The sequence below is a fragment of the Rhinatrema bivittatum genome, chromosome 1 (genome assembly GCF_901001135.1).
Source record: "Rhinatrema bivittatum chromosome 1, aRhiBiv1.1, whole genome shotgun sequence".
Classification (NCBI taxonomy): Eukaryota; Metazoa; Chordata; class Amphibia; order Gymnophiona; family Rhinatrematidae; genus Rhinatrema; species Rhinatrema bivittatum.
Window position 1 is genome coordinate 489,289,161 of NC_042615.1, and position 18,571 is coordinate 489,307,731.

Genomic DNA, 18,571 nt, shown 5'->3' on the forward strand with positions numbered 1-18,571 from the left:
GTCTGTTCCATCTACTCCGGCCTCGGGGCATCAACACTTAGAGGCCAAGGGGAGCCATTAGAGACACCGTTCCTCTCTACCCCTTCGGCGGACCCCTCTCTCGTGAGAAAGGAGCTGTTGATAGATTGTCTCCGTTGTCATTGCACTCAAGGACGTGGATCTTCACCTTCCTTGGCTCCAGGAAAAGACCGGACTGAGTACTGAGGGAAGTCCCACAAGCATCATCACCGGTTGCCGTAGGTACACTGCTCTGGGACCACTGCGGCATCGGCGGCTGCCATGCCACCACCGAAGCGACCCTGTGGGGAAGATACACCATCCTCTATCAGACCTGGGAGTCCAAGGCATTCCCCAACGGTTTCGGTGCTGGGCACCAAGCATCCTCTGGGCTCTGCGGAGGCTCTGCTGATACCTCCTCTTCCTCCATCTGTCTTAACTTTCAGTAGGAGTTGGACCACAGGGTTCAGCAGGCAGTGATTTGAGCCCTGAGGGGTATCGAGCCACTGTCAGCATACTGGTGCCAGAGCCTGAGCTAGTGTGTCTAGACATCCTTCTGGGCATACTTCTGACGCAGCCGATGCTCAGGAAACCATCGGTTCCCCAGCAGCCGATGGGCCCCCTCCAGAGTGATGGTGCCTTCGGGGCCCTTAATGCCTAGCCGGGGTTCCCAGATACCGTTCCAGGACCATCAGGGATCTCTGTGCCATCGATGCCCATGGTGCCCTCGATGCCAAAACAGAGGCTTGGGCAGGGACCTTACTGAGGAGGAGCCCCCATATGATCCTTGGGAAGATGACACATCCGAGTCTTCCTCTGAGCACTCTAACGACAATGTTCAAAGCAGTCTCCACTAGATGAGGAGTCTGTCCCAGTCCATGAGATCTTCAAGGAACTTCTCCTTAGAATCGGGGAGCATCCTGTGTCCGTTCCTCCAGTCAATTGGAAAGCAGACACCATTTACACCTGGTGCAACAAGCCTTGAGCTCTGAGAGGTGCCACCTCCTGCACTAGTCTGTGGTGGTGGTGGAGTCCGCCCTCAAGAAGGCCAAGCACACTCACACCCATGCCTCTGCCCCGCCAGGTCGGGAACACAGGGCCTTAGATGCCCGAGGTAGGAAGGCCTTTCAGGGCACTATGCTCATCGCCCATATTGCATCCTACCAACCGTATATGACTCAATACCACCAGAACCTGTGGAAACAGGTCCAGGAATTGTTGGAGCTCTTGCCTTAGCAGCAGCAGGACACTTTCATGGCAGTAGTGTAGCAACGCCTGGAGGTGGGCAAACACAAGTTGCAGTCCACCTACAATGTTTTTGAAACGGCGGTGAGGGTGGCTACAGCAGGCATTGGTGTCCGCAGAATGGCCTGGCTTCGTCCCTTCGACTGGAGGTCCAAGAGAAGGTAGTGGATTTACCCTGCACAGGGGAGAATCTCTTCAGAGATAAAAGTTAGGGAAGCAGTTGTCCAGTTAAAAGACCACCGCAAGATCCTGCAACACCTCTGTGAATACCTCACATCCACCATCCTCGATTCGGAAATCCTTGAGACAGGGCTCCAGGAAGCCCTTTTACTGCCAGAGAACATAACATGCCATACTGGGTCAGACCAAGGATCCATCAAGCCCAGCATCCTGTTTCCAACAGTAGCCAATCCAGGCCATAAGAACCTGGCAAGTACCCAAAAACTAAGTCTATTCCATGTTACCATTGCTAATGGCAGTGGCTATTTTCTAAGTCAACTCAATAGCAGGTAATGGACTTCTCTTCCAAGAACTTATCCAATCCTTTTTTAAACCCAGCTATACTAACTGCACTAACCACATCCTCTGGCGACAAATTCCAGAGTTTAATTGTGCATTGAGTGAAAAAGAACTTTCTCAGATTAGTTTTAAATGTGCCACATGCTAACTTCATGGAGTGCCCCCTACTCTATTATCTGAAAGAGTAAATAACCGATTCACATGTACCCGTTCTAGACCTCTCATGATTTTAAACACCTCTATCATATCTCCCCCTCAGCCGTCTCTTCTCCAAGCTGAAAAGTCCTAACCTCTTTAGTCTTTCCTCATAGGGGAGCTGTTCCATTCCCCTTATCATTTTGGTAGCCCTTCTCTGTACCTTCTCCATCGCAATTATATCTTTTTTGAGATGCAGCGACCAGAATTGTACACAGTATTCAAGGTGCGGTCTTCACCATAGAGCGATAGAGGCATTATGACATTTTCCATTTTATTCACCATTCCCTTTCTAATAATTCCCAACATTGTTTGCTTTTTTGACTGCCGCAGCACACTGAACCGACAATTTCAATGTGTTATCCACTATGACGCCTAGATCTTTCTTGTGTGGTAGCATCTAATATGGAACCTAACAGTGTAACTATAGCATGGGTTATTTTTCCCTATATGCATCACCTTGCACTTATCCACATTAAATTTCATCTGCCATTTCGATACCCAATTTTCCAGTCTCACAAGGTCTTCCTGCAATTTATCATAATCTGCTTGTGATTTATCTACTCTGAACAATTTTGTATCATCTGCAAATTTGAATACCTCACTCGTCTTATTTCTTTCCAGAACATTTATAAATATATTGAAAAGCACGGGTCCCAGTACAGATCCCTGAGGCACTCCACTGCCCACTCCCCTCCACTGAGAAAACTGACCATTTAATCCTACTCTGTTTCCTATCTTTTAACCAGTTTGTAGTCCACGAAAGGACATCACCACCTATCCCATGACTTTTTACTTTTCCTAGAAACCTCTCATGAGGAACTTTGTCAAACGCCTTCTGAAAATCCAAGTACACTACATCTACCGGTTCACCTTTATCCACATGTTTATTAACTCCTTCAAAAAAGTGAAGCAGAATTGTGAGGCAAGACTTGCCTTGGGTAAAGCCATGCTGACTTTGTTCCATTAAACTGTCTTTCTATATGTTTTGTGATTTTGATATTTAGAACGCTTTTCACTATTTTTCCTGGCACTGAAGTTAGGGTAACTGGTCTAATTTCCCGGATTGCCCCTGGAGCCCTTTTTAAATATTGGGGTTACATTAGCTATCCTCCAGTCTTCAGGTACAATGGATGACTTTAATGATAGGTTACAAATTTTTACTAATAGGTCTGAAATTTCTTTTTTGAGTTCCTCCTACCTCATGGGCACACATGTCACATGCCAGCTCTCGAGGTCACTCACGTCAACAGTGAATGCCCAGGCCTCAACCCGCTCCCCAGCAAAACCCTGCTACAGCGTTTTGACTGGAGGCGCGGGAACATGTGCCAGATTGCCATACCCTGCGGCTACATCTATTTGCGGCCCTCTGGCCCAACATTACTTCAGACCAGTGGATTCTCATCAGTGTTCAGAGGGTACCGATTGAACTTCAAGGATGTCCCCGTGGACTCTCCCATGTCCTTCGTAGGGTCTTTCCTCATCAGGACGTGCTTATGACAGAGGTCTTTGCCCTATTAATGGCTGGGGCAGTCAAAATTGTCCCACCTCGCCACCAGGGCCAGGGGTTCTACTCTTGGTACTTCCTGATACCAAAGAAAACGGGGCCTGCACCCTATTCTCGACCTGAGGGCCTTGAACAAGTTTCTTCAAAGAGAAAAGTTCAAGATGGTCTGTTTGGGCACCCTAATTCCTCTCCTGCAAAAAGAAGATTGGCTCTGCTCCCTCTACTTAAAGGATGCCTACGCCCACATTGTGATCTTCCCCAGCCACAGGAACTATCTTCACTTTCTAGTGAGCAAGGAGCATTTCTAATACCGTGTGTTGCCCTTCGGCCTCGCTTTGGCCCCCACCAGTCTTCACTAAGTGCCTGGTGGTTGTGGGGGCATACCTGTGCTGGCAGGGAGTGCACGTGTTCCCCCTAGCTGGACCCAGCAGGGGTCCCTGACTATAACTGCTTAAGTGCTGCAGCCTCTGGGCTTTGTCATCAGCTACCCCAAGTCCCATCTCCACATCTGGCTTTATTGGAGCCAGACTGGACACTGTTTAGGCCCAGGCATTTCTGCCCCATGACTAAGCGCTTGCCCTGGCATCACTGGCGGGTTTGGTCTGCCACAGTCAGTTTTCCGCTCACCTGTTGCTCCATCTTCTGGGTCACATGGCTACATCTGTCCATGTTACCCCATTTGCCTGTTTGTGTATGTGCAGTGCTCAATGGACCCTGCGCTGTCAGCGGCTGTAGGCAACCCAGGACCTCAACGCTCGTGACTGCAGTACGCAGCCTCTTCAGGCTTCCCTGTCTTGGTGGGAAAATCTCTCCAATCTAGAGTGGGGACTTCAGTTTCAAGCTCCCCCACCAGATTGTGCTCACCACTGATGCATCCACTCTGGGTTGGAGGGCGCATGTGGACAGCCTCTGTACACAGGGTTGATGGACGGCACAGGAAGCTTGCTTCCATATCAACTTCCTGGAGCTCAGAGTGATCTGCTGCGTGCTCTGGGCATTTCGGGATAGTTTGTCCCACAAAGTTGTCCTGATCCAAATGGACAATCAGGTTACGATGTGGTACATCAACAAACAGGGAGGCATGGGCTCCCTTCTTCCTTTGTCAGGAGGCGGTGCAGATATGGTCCTGGGCCCTATGCTAAGGCATGAGAGCGATTTTTACCTGGCTGGGACGGAAAATGTGGCGGACTGCTTGAGTCAGGCGTTCTAACCACATGAGTGGTGCTGGCCCCCTCGGTAGTGGACCGGATCTTCCACCTAAGGGGAACCCCAGATGTGGATATCTTTGCCTCACCTTGCAATAGCAAAGTCAGCCACTTCTGCTCCCTGTACAGGAGCGACAGGAAGCCAGCCTCGGATGCCTTTGCCAGCTACTGGGGCAAAGGTCTTCTGTAATCATATCCTCTGCTTCCCTTGGTAATGAAGACTCTTGAAGCTCTAACAGGACAAGGGAACCATGAGGGTGGTGGGCCCATGATGGCCAAGACAGGTCTGGTTTCCAATCCTGCAGGACTTGTCAGTCAGAGAGCCCATCCATCTGGGAACCTCCCCCGATCTGATCATGCTCTGACTGCCTGGATATTAAGAGACTAATCCTACAATCCCTCGACCTCTCTGACAAGTCTCAGGTACTGGTAGTTTCAAGAAAGCCTTCAACCAGGAAGTCTTACAGGCTCAAGTAGAAGAGGTTCTCCATCTGATGTGGGGGTCATGGCTTGGATCCATTCGCCTGTCCCATGCTGTAGTTGCTAGACTACCAGTGGCACCTCTTGGCGGCTGGCCTGAAGACCAATTCTGTCAGGGTCCACCTGAGTGTCATCAAGGTATTGGTGGTACGCCTATCTCTGTGCAGCCCATAGTAGGGCATTTTATGTGGGGGTTGCTTCAGATGAAGACCCCCCATGCATCCTCCTGTTCCCAGTACGTACCTGGATCAGTCAAGACTGCTGGGTTATACACCTCCATTCCAGCAGATGGAGACAGAAAAACTTGAAGGGCACCCCCATCTTGGTATGGCGTACCACCTGCAATCCTTCAGCATTTCTCAGTTTCCAGCAGATGAAAGTAGCAGAACCTGCAGTCCTGATCTGTTAGGGCTATTCTTAAAGCAAACAAACAAAAATGGATAATAATAAAATAGAAGAAGATATTTTGGCTCGGTCAAACAGAATAAAAAAACAAAACAAAGAAACTAGGTAGGAGGACAGTTCCTCCCAGGGGGGATGGCAAATCCTAGTGGGACCATTCCCCCTGGTTGCAGGCAGGGCTGGGGGTTAGTGACTCTGATTGCTCCTGGTCCCAGACCCGGTGACTGTTTTGCTTTCGGGTGCATACTGGTGGTCCTGTCCCTCCCCCACCAGAGAAGTCACATTCCTTTGAGACCTTTTCCACAAAAAAACACCAATCATTTTCAGGTCTCCCGGGCTCCGGAGGTAATTGTTTGTGGTTCCCTCGCTCGCTGAACCATGCCGCGAGCGTCCCACTGTTCGGCCTGCGGGCAGCCGGCCATGTGGCTTTCCTGTGATAGCCTCTGCTCCCGAGCCAGTTATCCAAATATGGGTGAACCAACACCCCCTCCACAACCATCACCTTGGTGAAGGGGTGGGGGGACGTTGCCAGACGAACGGGAGTGCGCAAAACTGATAATGCCTCCCTAGGGCCCTGAAGCACAGAAACAGTTTATGATCTTTGCAGATTCCTATCTTCCTGGGGGGGGGCGTCTGCTATGGCCCATGGTGCGGGTGTGCAGCAGCCCGTTCGCGAGGGTCGGCCTCCTTCATTCCCATGGAGCGTGGGAACGGCGGCCATTTTGAGCCCTTTGCCGACTGCGGAGGATCAGCCTGCAGGGGATGGGGATTTTCTTCCACTTCTTTCCCCACCCGATTTGAGCCCTGAGAGTCCTCTGGGCTCAAGGCCAGCTTCTCCCAGCATTCGGGGGTGGGTGGGGGGGGGGGGGGGGGCGGCTTAAAGGACCAGCACCCTTTTTTGGCAGACTTTGTGCTTTTAATGCACAAAGCCTATGTGGCAAGCCTTTCACATCAGGGAGATTCGAAGGGGGATGCGCTGTTGGCAGAGCCGCCTCCTTTGAAGGTCCCCAGGGTATCAGAGGCTCCAGAGGCCAATTGAATCCATGTGGTGTGAAACGGAACCCCCAGCCATGGATCCGTTGGACCTAGCGGCCCCAGACCTTCCCCATGTGGATCTGGATGAGGATCCTGATTGGTCCGTGCTGGATGAGGATCCTGATTGGTCCGTGTGGGTCGGAAGAGCGGGTGCTCAGATTGTTTCGGACGGGACGAGCTGGATCCGATGATTCCTCATGTCCTGGCTGAGCTGGGCATCCCAGCCTCCCCAGAGTATATGGCTCTCGATACAGTGGATCCTGTACTATCCGGTCTTCGGGCTCCAGCTAGAACTTTTCCTTTCCACCCGATGCTTTTACAATTGATGTTCTGGGAGTGGGATACTCCGGAAGCGGGACTGTGGGTCGGAAGAGCTATGGATAAGCTCTATCCTTCACCTGAAGAGTCCTTAGAGCTTCTCAAGATTCCGAAGGTGGACGCTTCGGTGTCTGCTGTCACGAAGAGAACTACTATTTCGGTGGCAGGAGCTGCGGCTCTGAAAGATCTCCAGGACAGAAAACTTAGGTCCTTCTTAAGAAAATTTTCGAGGTGTCTGCACCCACTGTCTGGGCAGCCTAATGCAGCGAGCTAGCCTGCGATGGGTACAACAGCTTCTGAGTGCCAAGGATCTGTCCCCTTAGGAAGTGGAGCAGGCGGAACGCTTGGAGGCAGTGGTAGCATATGGCACGGATGCCTTGTATGATATCCTCTGTACCTCGTCCCGAACGATGGTTTCCACGATTTCGGCCAGGAGGCTTCTATGGCTCCGCAACTGGTCTGCCGATTTATCTTCCAAATCTCAGTTGGGGGCACTTCCTTTCAAGGGGAAGTTCCTTTTCGGGGACGACAGAGCATCTCATAAAGTCCTTGGGGGACAATAAGGTACATAAGCTGCCTGAAGACAAACCTAAGGTCCCCAGGAATTTTGGCCCATTCTGTTCTCGAAAGGTACATAAGCTGCCTGAAGACAAACCTAAGGTCCCCAGGAATTTTGGCCCATTCTGTTCTCGTTTTCGTGGTCAGCGCAGTTTGTCGGAGCAGGGCGCTGCCTTTTGGACAGCGGCAGCCCTCTGCAAGGTCCCAGGCTTGGGCTCATTCCTTTCATGAACGTAGGTTTGCCCACGGAGCCTCCCAGGGTTCTTCAGGCGCTACGTCCTCCCAATGAGATAACACATTCCTCCGTCCTGGCGATAGGGGGACAGCTCTCCCTGTTTTATGAGGTGTGGGTCAAGATAACGTCAGACCAGTGGGTTCTAAACATCATAGGCTTCCCTTGGTAGATTCTGCTTGTCCTCTTCGGGACCTGTTTTTGGTGTCTCCTTGTGGTTCCCCAGTGAAGAAACGGATTGTGAGTTAGACTCTACATCGGCTGGAAGACCTTGGAACCATTGTCCCTGTCCCCCCGGACGAGTGTGGGACTAGCAGATACTCCATCTATTTCATGGACCCCAAGAAGGAAGGCTCTTTGCGGCCGATACTAGACCTGAAGAAGGTGAACAGAGCCCTCAGAGTATGGAGAACCTACGCTCCATCATTGCGGCAGTGCGCGGAGGAGAGTTTTTGGCTTCACTGAACTTAAGAGGCATATCTGCACATAGGAATCTGCAAAGATCATCAACTGTTTCTGCACTTCATGGTCCTATGGAGGCATTATCAGTTTTACGCACTCCCGTTCGGTCTGGTGACAGCCCATCTGCACAATGGTGGTGGAGGGGGTGTTGGTTCACCCATATTTGGACGACTGACTCATTCAGGCAAAGTCCGAAGACCTTTGCAGGCTCCACTCTCTCGGTTGGATCGTCAATCAAGCCAAGAGCCACCTGATGCCTTCCCAGGTCCTGGATTTTTTGGGGGCGCGGTTTGACACCCAAGTCGGCAAAGTCTTCCTCATGCAAGATCTGATTGTCACGCTGATGTCTCAAGTTCGTCTCTTGTCCCTGCAGTGCAGGGTCTGGGATCACTTGCAGGTTCTTGTTGTATGGCATCTACTCTACAGTTGGTCCCCTGGGCTTTTGCTCATATGAGACCTTTGCAGAGGCCTTTGCTTTTCCGTTGGGATCCGATGTCATAGGATTTCCAGATCCCCTTGCTGCTCCTGGACCCCGCCAGGTGCAGTCTAAGTTGGTGGCTGGTCCCCGACCACTTGCAGTGTGGAGTGGACGTGGAGGTGCCTCAGTGGATGATTGTGATGCAGACCAGCATCTTCAGTTGGGCCGCAGTTTGCCAATCTGTCGGCCCAGGGCCAATGGTCGTGCCAGGAAGTGCAATGGTCCATCAGTCACCTGGCAACGAGAGCGGTGCACTGTGCATTGCGAAGGTTTCTTCCTCTCATCATCAAGCTCTACTGGTCTTGTCCGACAATGCAACGACAGTAGCGTACATCAACAGTCAAGTGGGACCAAAGAGTTGTTCGGTAGCCTTGAAGGCAGACAAGTTGATGGCCTGGCAGAGCACCATTTTGCTTGTTTGGCGGCATCTCACATTGCCGGGGTTGACAATGTCCAAGCGGATTTCCTAAGCCGTCAGGGCCTGGAAATATACTGGACCCCGGAGAGTGGGAGTTGTCTACGGAGGCAATGGCTCTCATCAATGGGGCACATCCCATATGGACTTGATGGCAATTCAAGCGAATGCGAAGGCCCCAAGATTCTTCAGTCGCAGAAGGGAGCATGGAGCAGAAGAAGTGGATGCCCTTGTACTCCCTTGGCCCCACGACATTCTGCTCTGTGTGTTTCCTCCATGGCCGCTCATGGGAAAGATTCTGAGAAGGATAGAAGTTCATCTGGAAAAGTTATCCTTGTTGCTCTAGAGTGGTCCCTGAAGCCATGGTTTGCAGACCTAGTCAACCTGGTGCTGGATGGGCCACTGCACTTGAGTCATCTTCCAAACCTTCTGTGTCCGGGTCCAATATTTTTCGACCAAGTGGCTCGCTTTTGTCTAGCGGTCTGGCTTATGAGAGGAGGCAGTTGAAGAAAGGCTATGCTAACACTATCTCTACCCAATTAGTAGCACGGAAAACCTCTACTTCTCTCACCTATGCTGGGGTGTGGAAAATCTTTGATTCTTGGTGTGGCAGGCATGCTTCAATTCCACAAATCCTGGCCTTTTTACAAGAGGACCTAGGCAAGGGATTATCCTATAGTTCCCTTCAAGTGCAGGTTTCAGTCTTGGGCTGTCTTCGCAGCAACATTAAGGGGGGGGTCTCTGGCAGCCCACCCAATGTGGTATGTTTTCTCAGAGGAGCAAAGCACTTAAACCCTCTGGTCTGGGCCATTTGTCCTTCGTGGAGTTTGAATTTGGTGCTCTGGGTATTGTGTGAACTTCTGTTTGAACCCCTCAAGAGGGCTATATTGAAGGATTTGACGCTGAAGACTGTATTTTTTGGTGGCTATTTGCTCCGCCAGGAGGGTCTCGGAGATTCAGGCCCTTTCCTGCCGGGAACCTTTCCTGCGTCGTTCTGATTCTGGGGTGTCACTTCGGACAGTGCCATCTTTTCTTCCGAAAGTAGTCTCTGCTTTCCTCGTGAATCAGTCTGTGGAATTGCCGGCTTTCCCAGGTTTGGATCGAGATGCTCCTCACGCTCGAGAAGTGAGGCGGTTGGATGTCAGGCGGGTTCTCTTGTGTTACCTTGAGGTCACCAATGAGTTTAGGCTTTCGGATCATCTTTGTCCTATGGAGTGGTCCCAAGAAGGGGCATAAGGCGACCATTGCCCGGTCATTGAAGTAGGCTATCATATCTGCATATATTTGCTTTGGACGGCCGGTTCTGGACAGTCTCAAAGCTCATTCAATACGGTCACAAGCCGCTTCCTGGGCAGAAAGCCAGTTGGTTTCACCACAGGAAATTTGCAGGGCAGCAACTTGGAAGTCTGCACACCTTTGCTACGCATTACCGTCTAGATGTCCGGGTGCCGGAGGTCGACAGTTTTGGGAGCAGTGTTCTTCGAGCGGGACTCTCTAGGTCCCACCCCATTTAGGGAAGCTTAGGTACATCCCAGCAGTCTGGACTGATCCGGGTACGTACAAGGAAAGGAAAATTGGTTCTTACCTGCTAATTTTTGTTCCTGTAGTACCACGGATCAGTCCAGACATTCGCCCATCGGGGTGGTGGTCTGCATTGAGAGTCCGCTCGGCTGTTTTCTTTTCTTTTATCCATAGCAATTTCTCATTTAGATCTGGAAGAAGATTACAAATGTGATCGGTTTTCAGAGTACTCCTGATATATACATAGTTGATGTTCTTCTTATCCTGTTTGATCGCGCTGTTGGTTTGAAATTTGTTATTCTGCGGTGGCACACCGTACCAAGAGGGGGTGCCCTTCAAGTTTTTCTCTGTCTCCATCTGCTGGAAGGGAGGCATAACCCAGCAATCTGGACTGATCCGTGGTACTAAAGGAATGAAAATTAGCAGGTAAGAATCCATTTTCCTTTGTGTCCTGAGACCTCAACGTGGTGCTAGCACATGCATGACCTGTTCGACTATGAGCTCCTGCGTTCTGAGGTACTTAAACTGGAGGGTTCTCTTCCTCATGGCGATCACTTTGGCTTGCAGAGTTAGTGAGCTTTAAGTGTTGGTGACGTATCCACCCTACATGAAGTTCTTTCAGGAGAGGGTAGTCTTGCATACTTGCCCTAAGGTGGTGACTGATTTTCATCTACCCACCTTTTTCCCCCAAGACCTCATTCTCACCAAGGCGAATGGACTCTACACAGTTTGGACTATAAGAGGGCTTCTGCCCATCTCAAATGTATGCAGGCTACAGACCATCCCCACAACTCTTCATATCCTTTGACAAGAACAGAATGGGCGTTGCGATGGGCAAACAAACTCTGTCCAACTGGCTGGCAGATTGCATCTCCTTCTGCTATGTGCAGGCGGACCTTCAGCTTGGAGGCCGCATTAAGGCTCACTCTGTGAGAGCCATGGCAGCATCGGTAATCCACTTAGGAGCGGTTCCTATTGCCGAAGTCTGCAGAGCCGCAACGTGGGGTTCCCGACATATGTTTGTTGCTCACTACTGTTTGGACAAGGATGGTCAACATGACAGTAACTTTGGCCAGTCTGTCTTTCTTAACCTCTTCCAGGCTTAAAAACCCAACTCTCTCTGCCTAGGGCCCATTGTTTGGGTTCATGCTGTCTCCCTGTGTTGCCAACAGCACTGCAGTTATTTTTGTGCCCGTTGGTACCTGGTAAGTTGCCTGTTGGTCATAAGCCTTACTGGGAGCAGCCTGTAGCTTGGTATTCACCTATCTGTGAGGACTACCATCCTGCTTGTCCTAGGAGAAAGCAGAGTTACTTACCTCTAAACAGGTGTTCTCCTAGGACAGGAGGATGTTAGTCCTTAGGAATCCTGCCAAGTTGGGTTCTCATGCATTTTTTTGTTTTGTTTTTTCGCTCATGAATTCTGTTAAGAGACTGAAGAGGGACCCTGTGGGGACACAGGGATTGTAACATGCTGGGCATGCTCAGGTGCCAGTCAAAGTTCTAGAAACTTTGAGAAACGTTTTCTGTGCTGGGCTCCATCTGATGTCACTCTTCTATGAGGACTAACATCCTGCTGTCCTAGGAGAACACCTGTTACAGGCAAGCAACTCTATTTGTTTGTTGGCTGTGACTTAGCAGTATATGCCAGCAGTGACAGGGACCTGTTTTCTAAATGGCAGAGAATATTCTCAATGTATCCTGTGGCTGAACTCTGATGCCCAGACCCTCTGCTCCTCATTCCCCCCCCCAATTAGACTGGGTCCTGAGAGCAGTGACACCAAAGCCAAAACCCTTCACCTATATTAAAAGGACCAGTAGAAACTTGACTCCCCCATCTGAAATACTTTTCATACATGTTTCTCTCAGCAAAACAACCAAACTCTTCATTTTCATTCCAGCCCCAGGAAGGCACACATGGAGGAGAAAGAACTGCAGCGAAGACTGAAGGAGGCAGAGGAAAAGTATGTTGGACTGATCCTTACACTTTATCTTGCATTTCTTTTTACTGCCTGGGGTCTCAAGAATGGACTGGGACTTCCTCACTCCCATAAGCCAGAGCCATTGACTAAACTGCATTTCTATGAAGAGCTTTATTTCTAAAGGTGGTATTTAAATATAAAATGATGGGCTCTATGCCGTTGAGTAGCACCTAAAGTCTCTGGCAAAAATCACCTCCATGGTTTCACCAAAGGACTCAAAGGCAGCACTACCATGTAGACAGCCAGGTTTGATTCCCAAGTCTGACATCCCCTTGGATTGGCAGGGGCTAGGGATACTATGGAGGCAGTATTCACAGAAAACCAGTACAAGTGATGGCACAAAATGGCTAAGTATCAATAATGTGCTTTTATTATGTCTTACAAACTAAGCAGTCAAAAACACTCAGGAAACCTTTCTTGATGGTAGACACCATGACCATCCTGCAATCACTTGCTTCTGGGTCTTTGTTAATTAATCCATCAGATTTTTACTTTTGTCTCCTAGATTCTTTGCTTTGCATTTACTCAGTTTGATGTCAGATGTTTGTCTCTCTGCTCAGGTATACACATAAAATGTCAGAAGTGAATTTCTCCCAGTTAGAGAAATAGCCGTGGCCTACTCATAATTTATGTGCCTATGTTAGACTGATGCTCTATGCTTAGTTCCTCTGGGAACAGTGATTCACGAGCTGGGACACTTGGGAAGGATGTCGCCCTCTTGGCACTAGCTCAGTTGTATCTTTGCACAAAATGCATCCTTGTCCTTGGTGCTGAGCCAGTGTAAGTTCATGTACTATTGCTTCACTTTAAGCAGTTTTCCCAAGGATGGCCAAGCGTTGAAGCTGCCAGAGCAGTATTTCCTACTTAACTTTACTTCTCAGGTTGGTTCTGTAAAGCTGTTAACAGCTTAAAAACTTTGCAGTTATATTAACAGTTTAGCCAATGGCTGTGGCTTACTGGAGGGAGGAAGTCCCATTCAGCGCACACTGGTAGCAGCTAATGGCTAGGGTTAGGATGTACATGAATTGGACTAGGAAGGGGAGCTATGGCCCTTGGCTGAGGACTGGGCTAGAGGGGATTAGGTTAAAAATGAGAACCTAAAAGGTAGCTGTGAATGAATACTTATGCTGCTATAATGCCAGTAGGGACCGGTTCTAGCTAAGCTGGAAGGAGAGAGAGGGTGCCACTGGAAACAGGTAAGCAACTCTGCTTGTTGGCTATGACTTAGCAGTATATGCCAGCCATGACAGGGACCTGTTTTCTAAATGGCAGAGAATATCCTCACAGTATCCTGTGGCTGAACGCAGAAGCTCAGACCCTCCCCCCACCCCAAATTAGACTGGCCCCATCTCATCCCTGTTCAATGTCAGAGGATTGGTAAAGCCTCACTTAAATTGTTCTGCTTAAAATCAAGGTATATTTTGATTTTATCTTCAGAACTGTAGATATGAAAGTGCAGCTGGAGACTGCTCATAGAGAAGCAGCTCAACTGAAGAGGAGAGAGAAAGATTTGGAGTGGAAAACAGAGCAACAGCTACAAACTTTGCGGCAGCAGCTGGAGGTAAATGTTCCATCTGAGACTGTGGTCAAAGGCCACGTGCAGGTTAATGCTCATCTTCAGCTCACCAGATGTGCTAGGGGTAAAGTGGAGAAATGCCATGGCTGTTTGCTCACACCCTAAAGCTCAGCATGCTGGTGCCGTGTACCAGCCAGGAACTCATTGTCTTCCTTTTTCCTGCAGCAGTTGGCAGAGGAGAAGGCTTCGGTGAAGGCCCAGGTCACATCGCTGCTAGCAGAATTAAAAGAGAGCCAGTGCCAGTTGGAAATATGCAAGAAAGAGAAGCAAGACTTAGAGAATAGGTAAGAGGCAAGGTTTTGTGAACAGATTTGAGGTGGATTATGTCTAAGGAAGGTGGTATTCAAATATAACATGACACGACACTGGGCTCCATGACCTAACTGTGACGGTACAGTATACTGCATACAGCCTTTTCACTTCATGGGAAAGGCTGTGAGGGTAGCATGTAAAGTCCAAGGGAGACCTGAGATATGTCTTGCTTTGGCAGAGGTTGCTGGAAAGCTGGTGCTATTTGCACACTCTCTCTGCTAGGATAGCGGGGTTGGCTCATTTCGAGGGATTACAAGGTTTACTGTGACCTGTCCTTTGTATTAGCCTGGTCTGTTAACTGCTTTTATTGGTTTTACCTGGAATTCCCTGTTCGTACCCAGATCAGTCCAGACTGCTGGGTTATGCCCCCCTTCCAGCAGATGGAGACAGAGAAAAAAATTGAAGGGCACCCCCTCAGACTGGTGTGCCACCTGCGATCCTTCAGTATTTCTCTGTCTCCAGCAGATGAAGGTGGCAGAGCCTGCAGTCCTGATCCTTTAAAAAAATAAAAATAGAAAGCAACAAACCAGGAGTACAGATCCTCCGAAGGGGTTGGAGCCATCTCCCTTGGTGGCAGGCAAGGTTGGGGACAGAGACCCTGAGAGCCTACAAGCCCAGAGAAGGTTCATTCCTCTGGTGAGACAGAGGTTGAAAGAAAAAAAAAAAAAGGATCCAGGGAGGTTAAGTCCTCTGGTGTCATTTAAAAAAAACAAAACAAAAACTATCAGCAGGTCTCCTGGGGCACTTTTGTTTAGCTTCCCTCATCGGAGCTCTTTTCAGTGATGCTGTGGGGATCGCGGTGTTCTGCCTGTGGGGAACTGGCTGCTTGGCTCTCGCAATGGCCTCTTCTTCCGCTATCTTCCCGGGGAAGAGGGCCTGTTGGGAGCAACGGAGGGAAGTCCCTAGTTCGGTCCCGCAGTGTGGGAAAGAAGCTGTCTGCTCGGGGGACTAGGACTGCTCCCTTCCCGACTAGTGTGGGAATGGCAGCCATTTTGAATCCTCTTGACTCCAATGCAGATCAATCTGTGGGGGGAGGGGGATTTCCCACTACAACTTCCACGAGAGAAAGGGCCTTTACCATAGCGGGCCCTACACTCTGGAACACTCTTCCCACCTTCCTCCGCCTTGAACCTTGCCTGGCCACTTTCAAAAAAGGCATAAAAACGTGGCTTTTCAGAAAGGCCTATCCTGAAACCAACCAAACCTAGACACACCTACCCTGTCCCCTCCGTCTAGTCTCAGTCTCCCTCCCTCCCACCCCGCCCGCCCTTCCCCTTATCCTAAGGCAATACCTCATTGCCATCCCCCTCCCGCCCCTTCATTTTATCGCTCTGCAATTTTACAAAATCTTTCAGATAAACTGAGGTAAACAATTTTACTTTAGTTGTAACTATTGTAAATAGATCCTTCTGTAAATAAGTTCCTTTTATTTTTATGGTTGTTCTTTATTCTCTATTTCTCGCTACCTATCTTTCCCTCCTCTCCTGTCTCCCTTAGCCCTCCCCTCTTTCTGGCCTGCTCCCATCCCCCGCCCCCTGTTCATTGTAATTCCTCCTTTAATTGAGTTACTTGTAAACCGGCGTGATGTGCCATACGAACGTCGGTATATTAAAAGTTGTTAAATAAATAAATAAATAAACTTTCTCCACCGACTCTAAGTCAGGGCTCTGTGCCTGCCTCCCCCCCCCCCCCCCGTGGTTTGAGATTGCCCCTGGGGGGAGGGGGGCTCTTAAAGAGACAGCACCCTTTCTCTTCTCAGTTTGTGCTTTTATGCACAAAGCATTTCTGGAAGCAGAGGTTGACTCTGTCACCAGAGCCCCCACCCGCAAAGGTCCCCAGACCTGCACCTGTGCAGGAGACCACTAGAATTAGGACGGTCCGAGGGCTTTCAGACAAGTCAGGGACTCCACTAGCTGAGCAGCAGGACCTTTCATCTCAAGACGCGGAACCTGAAAAATCCATCCCGCTTGAAAGAGATGATCGCTGGGTGCTACGATTGTTTCAGAGGGATGAGCTTGATCCCATGATCCCTCATGTCCTTGCTGAACTGGGGATTCCGGCTCCGCAGCCTGTTTCAGAGCCTTCCACAGTGGATCCTGTCGTGTCAGTTCTTCAGGCCCTGCCTAGGACTTTTCCTTCCCCCCCAGTGCTATTACAGCTCATGCTCCGGGAGTGGGACACTCCAGAGGCAAGTCTGCGAGTAGGAAGAGCTATGGTAAAGCTCTTTCTGCTACCTGAGGAGTCACTGGAGCTTCTCAAGGTCCCTAAGGTGGATGCGGCTGTATCGGCTGTCACCAAACGGACAATTTCTGTGGCAGGAGTGGCTGTTCTTAATGACCTCCAAGATAGGAAGCTTGAAGTCCTTCTTAAGCGGATTTTTGAGGTATCGGCGCGGTCTGCAGTAGTTTGATGCAGCATGAAATTCTGAAATGGGTACAATAGCTCCTCACTCCCCAAGTGAACTGTGGCACAGAACTGGGCATTTTAAGAAGGGCATATGGAGTTGCAACACAGCTCAACATCATAAGTGTTTTCTTATCTGTGGATATGTATATTTTTGAAGAACAATTAAGTTAAACTGTGGACTCTATAGATAAAAGGATTATTGTGAACTATAATATTTAAAAAAAAAAAGGGAAAAGAAAGAAAAAGATAAAAACAATTAGGGTCCACTGCGACAAACCCGATGATTATTCAACATCTATATAGTGAGCTATTCACTTTGGATTGGGTTAAAAATCCCATGAAATTAACACGTCTTATATATTAAGAGTTGGCTCCCGTATGAGGGTTATTGTCGCTATAAAAATATTTTTTTTTGGCATCTCATTAAACGTGGTTCATATATACAAGATTGTCATTATTACCACGATTTCTATCCTGTTAGATATTTGGTACTGCACAGCGGCATTAGTCTGTACGGATTTTGTCCGACAATGTGCCGACGGTGACATACATCAATCATCAAGGGGGAACAAAAAGCAGTCCGGAACCCTGGGAGGCAGACAAGCTGATGGTCTGGGCGGAAAGCAATCTCACCCGATTGGTGGCCTCACACATAGCCAGAGTAGACAATGTTCAGGCGGATTTTCTCAGCTGACAGCGGTTAGACCCCAGAGAGTGGGAGCTATACGAGGAGGCGATAAGGCTGTTAACTTGTCGTAGGGGGAGTTCCTCACCTGGATTTGATGGTAACTCGGCTGAATGTCACAGAAGGGAGCAAGGGGCAGAAGGAGTGGATGCTCTTGTCCTTCCGTGGCCCCGCAGCATTCTGCTCTACGTCTTTCCTCCCTGGCCTCTGGTGGGCAAGGTCATAAGAAGAATAGAGACTCACCCAGAGTCTGTCATCCTCGTAGCTCTGGAATGGCCATGGAGGCCATGATTCGTAGACCTGGTCAACTTAGCGGTGGATGGCCCGCTTTGTCTCTGTCATCTTCCAAATCTTCTATGGCAAGGTCCAGTATTTTTTGACCAGGCATCTCACTTTTGTCGAGCAGCCTGGTTTATGAAAGGAAGCAGTCATTTCCACCCTTTTGCAGGCACGTAAGACCTCTACTTCGCTCACATATATTCGGGTCTGGAAGGTTTTCAATTCTTGGTGTAGTGAGTTGGAAGTTTCTCCGTGGCGCCACCATAGTTCATATACTTGCCTTCTTACAGGAAGGGTTGGAAAAAAGGGCTGGCATACAGTTCTGAGTCAGGTTGCAGCCCTGGGCTGTTTAAGGGGAAAGATTGACAGAGCATTCCTTGCAGCCCATCCTGATGTAGCACATTTTCTGAGGGGTGCTAAGCACTTGAACCACCCAGTTCGAGCAGTTTGTTCTTCTTGAACCTAGTTCTCAGTGGGTTATGCGGACTTCCTTTTGATCCCCTCAAATGGGCCACTTTGAAGGTCCTAAGACTCAAGACTGTCTTCCTAGTGGCTATCTGCTCGGTGAGGCGAATATCTGAGATTCAAGCGCTGTCCTGTAGAGAACATTTTCTTTGGATTTCAGATTCGGGAGTGTCTCTTAGAACAATACAGTCTTTTCTGCCAAAGGTCATGTCTGCCTTTCACTTGAATCAGTTGGTGGAGTTGCTGGCTTTTCCAGACTTGGATCGTAAGTCCCCTACGCTCGCGACTTGCAGAAGTTGG

The 18,571-nt window shown here is 49.4% G+C and overlaps 1 protein-coding gene across 5 annotated transcripts in view; it reads left to right on the forward strand.

The window, feature by feature from the left end:
• IKBKG (inhibitor of nuclear factor kappa B kinase regulatory subunit gamma) overlaps nt 1-18,571 on the forward strand; it is a 77,639-nt gene that overhangs the window by 40,146 nt on the left and 18,922 nt on the right. For 4 of the 5 annotated variants that reach the window (XM_029608420.1, XM_029608417.1, XM_029608438.1 and 1 more), the window contains 3 exons: nt 12,468-12,530; nt 13,986-14,109; nt 14,290-14,408. In XM_029608420.1, the coding sequence (XP_029464280.1) occupies nt 12,468-12,530; nt 13,986-14,109; nt 14,290-14,408 (306 nt within the window). The remainder of the gene's footprint in view (nt 1-12,467; nt 12,531-13,985; nt 14,110-14,289; nt 14,409-18,571) is intronic. The other variant, XM_029608430.1, reaches the window with a different exon arrangement.